This window comes from Clinocottus analis, unplaced genomic scaffold, assembly GCF_023055335.1.
Source record: "Clinocottus analis isolate CAN_PGR_092001 unplaced genomic scaffold, fCliAna1.0.p SCAF_37, whole genome shotgun sequence".
NCBI classification, from domain to species: domain Eukaryota; kingdom Metazoa; phylum Chordata; class Actinopteri; order Perciformes; family Cottidae; genus Clinocottus; species Clinocottus analis.
The window spans coordinates 771,483-785,009 of NW_027176120.1; the positions used below are offsets into that span (position 1 = coordinate 771,483).

Here is a 13,527-nt window from a genome sequence, read left to right on the forward strand (position 1 = left end):
ACAGTTGAGTTTAAGATTCAGGTTGTCTACCTTGTCTACAGTAAAGTCTCCTGGTCTCTGTAGTTCACTGCTGTTTCCTCCTATACTAGATTGTAGTTCACTGATGTTTCCTCCTATACTAGATTGTAGTTAACTGGTGGTTCCTCCTATACTAGATTGCACTAAACTGGTGTTTCCTCCTATACTAGATTGTAGTAAACTGGTGTTTCCTCCTGAACTAGTCTGTAGTGGTTTCCTCCTATACTAGATTGTAGTTCACTGCTGTTTCCTCCTATACTAGATTGTAGTTAACTGGTGGTTCCTCCTATACCAGATTGTAGTTAACTGGTGGTTCCTCCTATACTAGATTGTAGTTAACTGGTGGTTCCTCCTGAACTAGTCTAGCCTTTGGCCTCCTCCACTCACATGTCCTGCAGGTGGGACTAAGACGCAGGGCGAGGAAAGGAAACGAGGATGTACAAACTGTGAAATGAGAGCGTTCATACGTGGCAGGAGGTGTGTTGCTGAGGTCTTCAGCGGGCTCTGCACTAGTAGTCGTCATGAGAGCGTGAAATGGCAGCATCGAATAAAATATATATTTAATACACATGTTGCTTTAAAACCAAACGTCATGTGAATGACAGCCCCCTTTAGTTCCTCCCTCGTGCATTACGTTGGCCTTAATGCATAACTCACCTCGCTGCTATTAAAGAGGTCACTTATTCTGACCCTTTCTCACAATATTTAAATTCATATCTTTTTAATCACTCCTGGCTTCTCCCTCACACCCCGAAGAACTTTCTCATTTGCTTTCTGTCATAACAGCAAAAGGTGGACTTCATCAGGGGTTCAGTCTCAGGCAGCGTGGAGTTTCAGACCATTCAGGGCCGTCGCCGTCTGATCCTGAGTCTGCTTTCATTTTACTTGAAGTCTCATCATCCGTCCAGATGCTGCAGTGATTAACGCAACGGTTTTTTTGTGTTAAATTTTTCTTCTTCTATTTAGATCCTGAACAATGGCTGGTGGCGTGGCTGGTGGCGTGGCTGGTGGCGTGGCTGGTGGCATAGCTGATGATGTGGCTGGTGGTGTGGCTGGTGAAGCGGCTGGTGGTGTGACTGGTGGTTTGGCCGGTAGTCTGGCTGGTGGTGTGGCTGGTGGTGTGGCTGGTGGCGTGGCTGGTGGCATAGCTGATGATGTGGCTGGTGGTGTGGCTGGTGAAGCGTCTGGTGGTGTGGCTGGTGGTGTGGCTGATGGTTTGGCCGGTAGTCTGGCTGGTGGTGTGGCTGGTGGTGTGGCTGGTGGCGTGGCTGGTGGCGTGGCTTTTGAAGCGGCTGGTGGTGTGGCTGGTGGCATGGCTGGTGGCGTGGCTGGTGGCGTGGCTGGTGGTGTGGCTGGTGGTGTAGCTGCTATCGCTAGGTACCCGTTCCGTGTTTGCCCATACCAGTTGGCGCAACAGTTGCTGTCAACTCTCAAGAAGAGACGCTGCCGGATGTGTGAGCGGCATTAGTGAGCAGCAGCACAGGAAGAAAGTTTAGCGAAGGTTTGGGGAAAAGTTTATTATCCCCCCTCCTTCTACTTACCTTGGTAAAACTTCACTACACACGTCTGAGTTATATGTTCCACATGATTGGCTCTGGAGCTGCTTATCAGAGAGAAGAAAGGTTCCAGATAAAGGCGCCGCGGAGTCGGGGAGGATAGCTCCCACTCACCTTCCAGGAGAGCTCTTTTTTCAACCCTTCTCTTTGGAAATGGCAACAAAACGAGTATTTACCCCAGTGCTGCCGCAACAGGATGCACGCTGGCAAAGAGCAGGCGATCAAACAAGAGACTTTTCAAGCGTGCACGCCGACTTCTTACTCTCCTGCCAGGCTTTCATCCCTTCCACTTAACCAAGTCTCCACCAGAGAAACAGCTGGTGTTCCGCTAAACACTCGCGTTTGTGAGTCGCTCAATCCCGGCGACGCTGACAGAAAAAAGGAGGAAATGATTTAAAATTGGATTCTGCATGAATCCAAAAGGAGTTATTGCAGATATGAATCAAAACTTTGTTTGCAACCTTCAACCAACACAACAGCAGGGAAAAAGAAAGGATCCAGAGAGCTTCCTGCAGTAAGTGAGGCTCATGTAAGAAGGTAACGCCTCTCTCTCACTGGCTGCCTCAGCACATGCAACTGTTTTAAAAAGCAAGCTATGTGCCTTTATTTTTAGAGTAACTTTCCAAGCAAGTTATTAAGCTTCATCCAAATGCCATGAGAGAGAGACTTGCACCTGACCCCCACGCCTGTGCCCTACATACCTCTAACAGCCTCCCTGCAGGACAACAGGATGAGCTTCACATGTAGTAAATGTAGACGCATCATGCAGCTCAGTGCAGGAAACACGCCGGCATCAAGAGCGCGGTGGCAGACTGCAGGAAGTTCCTGAACCAAATCACTTAAAAAATTTAGATAAGCTAAACCATGCTAAACTGAGCTATGCTTAGCTAGGTTATGTTACATCATGTCACGTCAGGTAAAGGTTTGCTCTATGCCACGCTAAACTACGCTAAACTACGCTAAACTACGGTAAGCTACACTAAACTATGCTAAGCTACGGTAAGCTACACTAAACTATGCTAAGCTACGTTACGTTACATCGTGTCACGTCAGGTAAACGTTGGCCCATGCCTGTTACATCATGCCACGCTAAACTATGCTAAGCTACGATACATCAGGTAATTGTTATGGGATATATATATATATATATATATATATATATATATATATATATATATATATATATATATATATATATATATATTGGTCACCAACCTTTGTAAGCTTAAGCTCCTGGACCTCTACCTCGGGGACAGAATGTTTTGGAGTGTATTTTACTTTGGAGAGCGACGGGGGGAGTCTCAGAGCTGGCGGTGGGCGTGTTGGCGTCCACTGCCCTCCATGTTTCTCACTGTTCCTTCCACATGTTCTTCACCAGCTTCTTCACTAGACTCCGCCCTTCTTCTCCGGTCTCTTTGATTCTTTCGGCACATTCATCCTTTGACTTGTTCCTGACCCCGGCCTGTCAGTTACCATCACTGACGGCGCTCCAGAGACCTCGATGGAGCACAGACTCACCGTACCGGCCTCCACGGTGCACTGCCTCTCCAGAGTCACTCTGGAATCATCCAGCGCGCTGCATCGCTGCTTCCCGGCCTTCTCGTGGCATAAATAATGAATGCAGGAAGTCGTTTCTGGTCGTTGCTTCTTCTCCAGCTTGCCAGGGTTGTGAAATCCCTCAGAACATCACATCCTGAAACAGCATCACCTGTGAGAGTGAAACCGGTCCTCCGTCCCCAGGAGAGTGAAGAGCAAAAGAGGGTGGGGCTAAAGGACAATGTGGGCGGGGTCAGCTGCTGTCAATCACAGTGAGAAGAGGCTGGATTCATCTTTCCTGTGACCCACTGCAAAGTCCTTCTAGACTGCATGAACAAGTCATCATGTCTGGAGGGGATTTCTTTTTAAAGTTTCATACTTTATTTCAAAGATCCCTCCTGGAAAAAGCCGGAGTGCGGTGAGCGGGGGAAGGAGGGATGACGGAGGGATGAAGGAGGGATGAAGGAGGGATGAAGCAAAGATACGCAAAGAACTGCCGTCAAGGTTGAACGGAGAACACGGGCCGTGAGAGGGAAGCACGGCGACGCTGTCACTGAGAGCGTTCTCTGACTGTCAGCACTTCTGTCCGGCGGTCGGGTCGTATCCGGTCCGGCCGAAAGCCTTTCTTCTTGTTTCCTCACGACGTGCACGTGGACTCCTCTCCTCCCTCTTTCTGCTTTGTTTCACATTGCAACACATTGTGGTCACGTGGGATCTTTTCCTTTTCCACCAGAGGATCTCCTCTCACTTCCTCTGCGCTTTGAACCGGCGGCGGCGGGCCGGAGTCCAGCACTTCCTTCTTTCTGTTTGTTTCACACATGGGTTGCCCTTTTTTTAATTTGCTTCCACTATCTCCCACTAACACAGACGCATCCAGCCGGATGTGCACGTAAACACATTTCTTAATCTATTGAATAGAAAGACAGACTTTAGCGAGCGCCGCTCGGTCTTTTGAGGTTGCATTATTTCCTTCACGCGTCACCGCTCTCACGTGTGTTTCACCGACAGCGCTGAACACCTGCGTCTACAGTATCTCGCCATCTTGAAGTGGCAATTCTGCAAAGTCATTTTCAATTAAGCCCCAGCGGTTCTGCATTAGAGGGGAGATTGTACAGCGTTTGCCTGAGGAGAAAAACATGGAAAGATGCAAGCGTGTGTGTGTGTGTGTGTGTGTGTGTGTGTGTGTGTGTGCTTCATTTGGTGTGCAGGAGTGCAGCTCGGGGTGAGTGTATATTCCACAGATAAACTCCTTGACAGCTCGTACACGATGCTCTCCTCGCTGAGAGAGGCTTTGCTGATGGAAGCCGTGACGTTTGCTGCCGCTGCTAAAGATGCAACACAATCCTTCTGGAATGCAGCAAACGCCTCCGTGTGTTTTCATTTCCCTAAAAGTCTGTATATCCTGTCAGTCGACCCCAAACACTTCCATTTGCTGATGGAAGCGTAATGTGTTTGTGCAGTGAGTGGCGAGCTGAGGCCGCGATCGCAGTCTGTGTCTGCCGCTCCGTGTTTTAATGAATCCCTTCAACCTGCAGGTGACGGGCACGTGTGCAGCGTCCAGAACCTTCAGGCAACGACGGAGAAAAGGAGCAGCCAATATTTAAAAAATGGCCTTTTTACAATTGCAATATGCTATTATTATTATTATTATTATGTCATCTCACATGTGATTTTCATTTGCTATTATAGTTGTGTGCAGTAATGGCAGTAACTGCATCCAGAAATATGAATTATATGAGTTTCAACAATGAAGCGATGAAGTCACTGGTTCACCTTTTAAGACTCACTGCACACAGAAACAAAACACTCTAAATATGATATGTCTGACTGATGGAAACGCTGGTTAACGTCTGTTAGTTTCTGTTCTAGTGTGACTTAATGTGTGTTAATGTGTGTTAATGTGTGTTAATGTGTGTTAAGCTCATCGAGGCTGTTCTTTCATTTAACCAACATTCTGCCCTCAGCCAATCACAGACATGCTCTCAAAATGTTCAAACTGCTGTCCTCTCCTCTGCCGTCACTGCAGTATGAACCCATGCGAGCCTCCACCACCCTCTCCTCCACCTCCTCCACCTCCACCACCCTCTCCTCCACCTCCTCCACCTCCACCACCCTCTCCTCCACCTCCACCACCCTCTCCTCCACCCTCTCCTCCACCTCCTCCACCTCCACCACCCTCTCCTCCACCTCCACCACCCTCTCCTCCACCCTCTCCTCCACCTCCTCCACACTCCCTCCTCCACACCACCTCCTCCACCCTGTCCTCCACCTCCACCCCCTCCTTCACCCTCTCCTTCACCCTCCCCTCCACCTCCACTCCCTCCTCCACCTCTCCTCCTCCTCCACCTCCTTCACCCTCTCCTTCACCTCCTCCTTCACCCTCTCCTCCTCCTCCTCCTCCTCCTCCTCCTCCTCCTCCTCCTCCTCCGTCTCATCACATCCAGAGCCCTGCTCTCCTCAATCTCCCCGTACACCAGGTCGACCCTGCAGGGGACGTCTCTGATGTAACCGCAGCATCACCTCCTCCATCTAAAAGCCTCCATCAGGACGCAGCCCCATTGCCAGCGACTGCTCTCTTCCTTTCATCATGCGCCTGTAATGAACGGTTTCACTGTGATTGGATTTGTTCTCGTCGCCCTCTGCATTCTCTTCACTACCTGCCTCAGGTCTGTGTTGATGAGTGAATGATTTGAGCATCCATTGTTCAGTGTGTTGTCATCGCTCTGTGTGTAATGAGTCTGAGCAGAGCTCCTTCTGTCTCTTCCTGTGAGGGTTGATTATTCTAATGGGAGAGGACTCCAACAGGGACATCCTGCCAACGTCGGCCCAGCCGTCACACTGAACCGTGACGACAGTGTTTCCCCCTGAAAGCGGTCTGGAGAGCCGGCTCAGTCTTTTGGATTAAAGCGTTTAGAAACCCACTGCTTGAATAAAGGAACAGACTCATTTCCCCGGGCAACTCATCCTGCATTTGTTTTGCCTCGCACAGGGAGGCTGAAGCCTTTCCTTTGTTCACACACACACACACACACACACACACACACACACACACACAGTGGGCGGTTCTGACCCAGTGAGCATTGATCTTCATCTCAGATGACCAATGCTAGACGCAGGTTAGCTTTAAGGTGAAGTAGTTGAAGCTCCTTGCAGAGTCTAACTCTTTAAACCGCGTCAATACTCAACGATTTAGCTCCTCAAAATGTCGGCCCGATGCCAACCAGCACTACCAGGAGAGTTTAGTGTGTCTGCAGCGAGGCCAATTAAAGCGTCGGGTTGGGCCTCCACAGCTTTTTATTGCATAATGAGTCCAGTGCTGCCAAATCTCTTTAGTTTGGTTTGGTGGGAAATGAAGATAACTCTCAATTAAATAAGTATGCCATGTTTCTTTTCACTCAGCATCACAACAAGGCCTCAGAGATCAGGCCGAGCTGAGGGCGCGGACGGCTCGCACTACTTATTTAGTCACTGATCCGTGAGCTTCGTGACTGTCCTGCCTCATCGCGCTGCACAGCTGCAGAGCAAAGCAACCTGCAGCCAGGTACACGTGCTGCTGACTTTGTAGAACAACCGTTCCCTGCAGGTGCCTGTAGTGTCAGCGAGAGGCGTCAGAGACAACAGATGAATATGTTGAGAAGCGGTTTGTTGTCGTGGAGCTTATTAAATCAGAGTATTTGACTTCGAGCCTCAGTAGAAGCTGCTGTTTGCAGCGCAGAACACTAGAATAACTGGCGGTAAGGTCCACAACCAAAGAGTCTTCATGCCTAAACAGCACCACGCAGCCATGAAACGAGGCTTAACCACAGTTCAAAAAGTAAATATCATGTCCCAATGAAGCCCATCTTTTACCTTGACACATACTTTGACCTGCAAATCCCCAAATCAGTGCTTACCGGCACAACAATCAGCAGCTTTCAAACTGTGAAGTCAAACACAGCTCAGTGAGACGCCGGCTCTCTGCCGGTACATGAAGGTTAATAGGAGGCTTTTCAGCCGGTCTCTGCTTCTCTGTCGTCAAACTCTCGGCGTTTTGTTCCTGCGGCCGCTCGCTCGCTTCTTTCTCGCTGGCCAGACTGAGAGGAGGACCTGTGGCTGGACGGAGCGTCCTGGAACAAAAGACTGCAACGCTGCAGACAAGTGCAGGGGGAATGTCTGCGGTGCGTTCAGGCGTCTCTACCTCTGACCTCTCAGTACTGCAGAGAACGCCTCGCTTCACCGGCGCCGTGAATGCTTTTCAAGCGCATCCGTCAGCGAGTGTTCAGACTCTTCAGAGTCTTCAGGCTGGATTCTGCCGCAGGGTTCTCTGCTAGGAAACCTTTCGTCTGACTCTCTCCCTCTCTCTCCCTCTCTCGCCCTTCATCTCTCTCTCTCCTCCTGTGAGTCTCTTTCTGAGGACAGACAGAGTTGTTGCTGCTTTGGTTCAACTCTGACAACCATCTGATGATGCTTTCATCTTCAGACACTTGATGAATATTGATTCGGTGTTTTCTCTTCTCGTTGTGTCTCTTCTTTGCCGGTTCGTGAGCTGGAGCAGTTTTTCTGTTCAGCATCCATCTAAAGTCAGGTTAACAGAGAGGAGAGTGGGATAAGTAACCTGTTTTCCTTCACCTGGTCGCGTACAGCATCCATTCCTCTTTCAGTCCTGCATGCTGCAGGGTGACGGCTTTGTTTGAGCTGGAGACACCACGGTGATTCAAATGCATTTTCTATCTTTGAAGTGTTTGGTTCTGTCTCTTCCTCCCAGAGATCTGCTTCACTGACATCTGGCCAAACCTCACAAACACCCACAATGCACTTCCTGTCTGCCTTTCCCTTCATTTCACGTTCACACACTCTCAGAAAAAGAAATGGAGGACTTTACCTAATGAGTGAAAGCAGCGTCCGTGTTGTGAAGCTGCAGCTCGTGAGCAAGTTCCTGCTTCTTCTCAACAACACGGACTTGAACACATGTTGGGATCTTAATTACTTGTAACTATGAAGATTCCCTGTGCCAGTGTGCAGAGTTTACATCATGTCTCTCATGCACATCTATTCTTTTATTGCTGGATTTGTGTTGTAATTAGCTGTCGACGGCTGTGTGGCAGCTCTCCTCTCAAAGGTTTTGTGCAATAGAGTCAGAGGTTGACTCTGGGAGGAAGAGGAGGAGGAGGAGGAGGAGGAGGAGGAGGAGGAGGAGGAGGAAGAAGAAGAAGAAGAGGAGGAGGAGGGACGAGGACGAGGAGGAGGGAGGAGGGATGAGGAGGAGGGAGGAGGAGGAGGAGGAGGAGGAGGAGGAGGAGGAGGAGGAAGAGGAGGAGGGACGAGGAGGAGGAGGAGGGAGGAGGGACGAGGACGAGGAGGAGGGAGGAGGAGGACGAGGAGGCGGAGGAGGAGGAGGAGGAGGAGGAGGAGGAAGAGGAGGAGGGACGAGGAGGAGGAGGAGGGAGGAGGGACGAGGATGAGGAGGAGGGAGGAGGAGGACGAGGAGGAGGATGATGAGGAGGAGGAGGAGGAGGCGGTGCTGCAGCTGAAGGAGCTCCTGCTGAACCTGCATGATGTCATCGGGTTTCACCAGGATCCGACCCGGTGGCTCCATGAGGAGCTTCAAGAATCTCTCTACAGGTCCTCTTCTCTCTTCTCTCTGGGTACTGGTGGAGGTCTAAAGAGGATTCACAATGAAACTCAGTCAAATCTTCTCCTGTAACTTTGAACAGTTATTTACGTTAGAAAACCCCCAAAGTCTGTCGTAGTGGTAGAACAGAGGCTGCTAGCTCGCGCGTGCATGTCCATCAATGCTCTTCAAACAAGAACGTGGTATTGTTCCAACATCATTTCATTCAGAGCCCTCGCTGCTGAGAACAGACATGTTGCATGAAGATGTAGAACCTGAGACGCTGGCCAGCGTCTGAGAGCAGCATCACACCAGGTCCTCGTTGCTCGAGGCTCTCGCGCCTGCAGCCTCCATCACAGACCTTCAGTCCAGTCAAGACCGCAATCTGAACTGTGTTTTATTAAATGCCTGCGATGCACTGAGCTGGTAGTTAAAGTGTGTAAATGAACTGTTGAGATCATTGTTATGGTTTTAACTGTGTTCTTCACAGTGAAAACATAACAGGAGAGAACTGGAGCTCATTATAAACCACATTCATGTTATCAGGATATTGGAACCATCACTGAGACATACGACGTGTTAATCTGGATTATATTCTGTGTGTCGTCTTCGTAACGTTATTACGCTCATACTTTACCTCACAGAAGAAACTCAGAGGATTATTAGCATCTCAGCTTTTTGGACCATTTTTTAAGTTAATGTGTGTAATAACTTCATATCAATGACATAATTTAGTTCCGTATCTCAGCAACCACATTACGCCTGAAAGAAAGAAATGTTTTCTATGTGAAAATGATCTTTATCTCAACAAGAGACTCTATTGATCACATGGACGCCGTGTTCCTGAGTGTTGAGGCACCTCAGTGTTTCATGGATGAATGCCTCGAAGCCAGAGGCACACACACACACACACACACACACACACACACACACACACACACACACACACACACACACACACACACACACACACACACTGATTGAACAGCATGATTATAACACAGGCGGGCTCGGGGCTGGTCACAGTAAAAGGTCAGTTTTATCTTGAAAAAAAATAGATGTACTGGTGTTTCACATGAGCGACAGTAATGCATTTCTTTCGGTCAATATCTGGTGTGACCTCCATTTATCTGCAGCGGTGCGACGTCTCTGCTCCACATCGAGGGGTCGGCTCGGTGATTGTGGTCCTCTTCTCTGGCTGTGCGGCTGCAGGAGGACCAGGTCGGTCCAGAGCGGCGGCCGGACAGGCGTCCTCTGCGTCTGCAGACCGCTCACCTGCAGGGACGCTTCAGCTTCCCACAGCTCTGTGCGATGGAGGCGGCTGGTTGTCACGGCATCTCTGTGCGTTCACATCACCGTCAGGTGAACACGTCAGGTGTTGGTTGTCTCGAGCTCACGGCAGCTCGTAGCATAACCCACCGCCACCTCGCCCACACGGCTGCATGCACGCCGTGCGCCATCCCGCCTCAGCTCCAAGCCCCGGTGAGGACGAGGAGCCGCTGAGGAGCCGCTGAGGAGCCGCCGACGGTCCTGTGAAGCAGCTGCCGGCTGCTCCCAAGCCAGCCCGCAGGTGGAGGTGCCCGATGGTGGAGGTCTTGGCCCGAGTGGATGCACGTGGTCCCGCATGTCCGGCCCACCTCTCAGAAGCCACGTGGAAGAGGACTGACGTGGTGCAATGAACATCTGGACATCACGGCTGGCTCAATGCACATCTGTGTGCCGTTTATTCAGCATCTTGATACACCACACCTGTAAGCTGAGAGTGCTCTTAGTACACACACACACACACACACACACACACACACACACACACACACACTTTCAAAGACATATTGCAGCAAACTGGCCGTGTCGTACTTCAGTGTCTGTTGAACTCTTTGGTGACGTGTTGAAGTTGAGTCTCTTCTTGGAGGAAAGCGTCTGAGGTCGCTGTCCTGCTCTGTGGAGTGAGCACGCTGAGCAGACAGTGCAGCGTCTTGCCGACAGCAGGGCGGCGTTGGGAATCAAACCCTCGGCCTCTGGAAACAGTCCCGTGTAGCCGCTGCCCCGCCCTGCAGGATTGTCACGGTCCACCTCGTCCGTTTCCTCATTTCATTCCTCGTCAGGAATACAGATGTAGGCGACTGTTCTTTTGTGGTTCTGCCACTTCCTTTAATAATATCGGCTCATTTTCATTTTCATATGTAGCAGCTCTCTTGTGCAGGATATGAGTGTTGGGGGGGTCACGCTGTATCTCGGTCCACATCCGAGAGCTGATACCTGCTGCTGTCTGCACCAGATAGCCTCGTTCCCATTGAAGAGGGAGTCAGGTGCGTTGCTGCGCCGCGGTGACGAGGCCACGCCTCCTGTGCGGCGCCGCGGCGCGCCAACAGCGCGGTGTGATGCTAAGCTACTTGAGAAGTCTCCTCTCAGGAGGACCCGTCGGTCACACAGAGGTCAACGGGTCACGGCTCCAGCAGCGGGATGATCCTCACGCCTCCACTCCAACGCGGCGTGGAAACCAGGCCGTCCGCCGCCATCACAGCATCTCTCTCTGAGGCATTCTGGGTGAATTTAAATGAGACGACTCTCTCTCTGCAATTTAAATGAAACCACGAGCCGCTGAAGGAGCTGGAGCGGTGGGCTCCGACTCAAAAAAAAAAAGGAATGCACTCAGAAATAGGTATCATCTTCACTTTCCCTCCCCGCGCTGTGAAGGCGCCGGCGCATGGAGGCCTGCCACCCGGTGGGCGGCGCCGCCGTCCCCACGGAGAGCAGCATCTGAAGATCCTGGGCACGCGAAGGCAGCTTTCACAGAAAGAATCAGAAACAGGGAACGCGAACAGCTCTGTAAACGCTGTAATATTCTCCTTGAAAGCAGATTGGGTCGTTCCTTGTGATGATGGATTCATGGAGGTTTCCAGGGACCGGCCCGGCTAACAGGCTCATTCCCACTGCTCAATTATTAAAGCGCGCGAGTTCAGGAACATCCACATGTTTCTGCACTGCACACATTTTATTTCATAGTATCGGGAGAGCATTAATTATGCACGGTCCCTGGACATCAGTGCACGGTGGGTCTTGGCAGCCGTCTGATTGGTTAAGCTGCTCTTGTTCCGCTGCCAGAGGTTTCACACTCGCGCCGACCCGTCCCGCCTGCTTGTTGTTCCACCTGTGATATCACATTCTTTTTCATGGCGGCTGAATCCGTATGAATCTGACATGAGTGCTGCGGCGTGCCGGCGGTCTTTCCGCCGCGTGTTCCCGTCAGCTGGCAGCGGCTCTGCTTCATCTGTTTCCCTTCATGTCCTCCATGCAGATCCTCCGACTACGGATCCACGTACGAGAGGATGAACGACCGGGTCGGAACCAAGACGGTGCTGAGCTACCTGTACGTCTGCCCCACCAACAAGAGGAAGGTGAGCAGCTGAGCTAGCTTAGCGACATGCTAGCTGTGTTGTCATGTTCAGATGCTCATATCTTAAATACTGGACCAGGACCAGAAAAACTGATGTTTATACCTCCTATTATATTTCAACTACAGTCATGTCATACTTTTCATTTTCTGTCACATGAATATTTTCTCTTCTATTGATTATCTACGACCACTTCCTGCTGCTGGTGTCTCAGGTGGCGTCGTTCTCCAGGTTATATTATATTATATTCTTGTATTTATTTCAGGGAGATTGATATGGAATTACAGTCTGGTCTCCTAAAAGTCGCGTTCCCATAAAGCATAACTGTATTGTCACATTTCCTTTGTGAAACCAAAAGTCAACGTTGAACTTCTATCCATAACTTAAATAACTCCACAAACATGTTTCCATGAAAACAAAAACCAGTATTTTGGTTTTATTTCCCCGCACGTTTAAACAGTGATGCCAAAGAAAGAAGTTCAGATGTTATTAGATGTTATTAGATGTTATTAGATTTTATAAGATGTTATCAGATATTATTAGATGTTATCAGATGTTATTAGATGTTATCAAATGTTATCAGATGTTATTAGATGTTATTAGATGTTATGAGATGTTATTAGATGTTATCAGATGTTATTAGATGTTATCAGATGTTATCAGATGTTATTAGATGTTATTAGATGTTATCAGATGTTATTAGATGTTATCAAATGTTATCAGATGTTATTAGATGTTATTAGATATTATCAGATGTTATTAGATGTTATCAGATGTTATCAGATGTTATTAGATGTTATCAGATGTTATTAGATGTTATCAGATGTTATTAGATGTTATCAGATGTTATCAGATGTTATTAGATGTTATCAGATGTTATTAGATGTTATTAGATGTTATTAGATGTTATCAGATGTTATCAGATGTTATCAGATGTTATTAGATGTTATCAGATGTTATCAGATGTTATTAGATGTTATCATATGTTATCAGATGCTATCAGATATTATTAGATGTTATTAGATGTTATTAGATGTTATTAGATGTTATTACATGTTATCAGATGTTATCAGATGTTTAGGTCACTTCATGACAGGTTTGGGAATGGATATCATTGAGTTGGTGTTGTTCATAATTAGATGTGTACATGTTGAAAGAAGCTTGACATGGAATGAAAACCTGTGAGTGAGACGTGAGGACGACGTGTGAAGATCTCCACTGAAGGTCCTGAGAGCTGGAAGGCAGAAGACAGAAGGAACCACCTTCTCATGGTTTTGTTGAGGTGGTCGGTGTTTTCATGCCGTCGCCTGCTTCCTGCTTACGACGTGTTTACAAACCACTAAAAGTGGAATTGAAGAGTTTCTTTTCCTCCAGAAAAAGAGCCGGAGAGGAAAAGGCCTGAGCGCCGCCAGCTGCCAGCCATCTGCCAAAG

The 13,527-nt window shown here is 49.0% G+C and overlaps 1 protein-coding gene across 1 annotated transcript in view; it reads left to right on the top strand.

The window, feature by feature from the left end:
• The window catches only part of sorcs3a (sortilin related VPS10 domain containing receptor 3a), a 196,481-nt gene that overhangs the window by 97,847 nt on the left and 85,107 nt on the right, over positions 1-13,527 (top strand). The window contains exon 3 of the mRNA XM_068596421.1: positions 11,999-12,098. Within this exon, the coding sequence (XP_068452522.1) occupies positions 11,999-12,098 (100 nt within the window). The remainder of the gene's footprint in view (positions 1-11,998; positions 12,099-13,527) is intronic.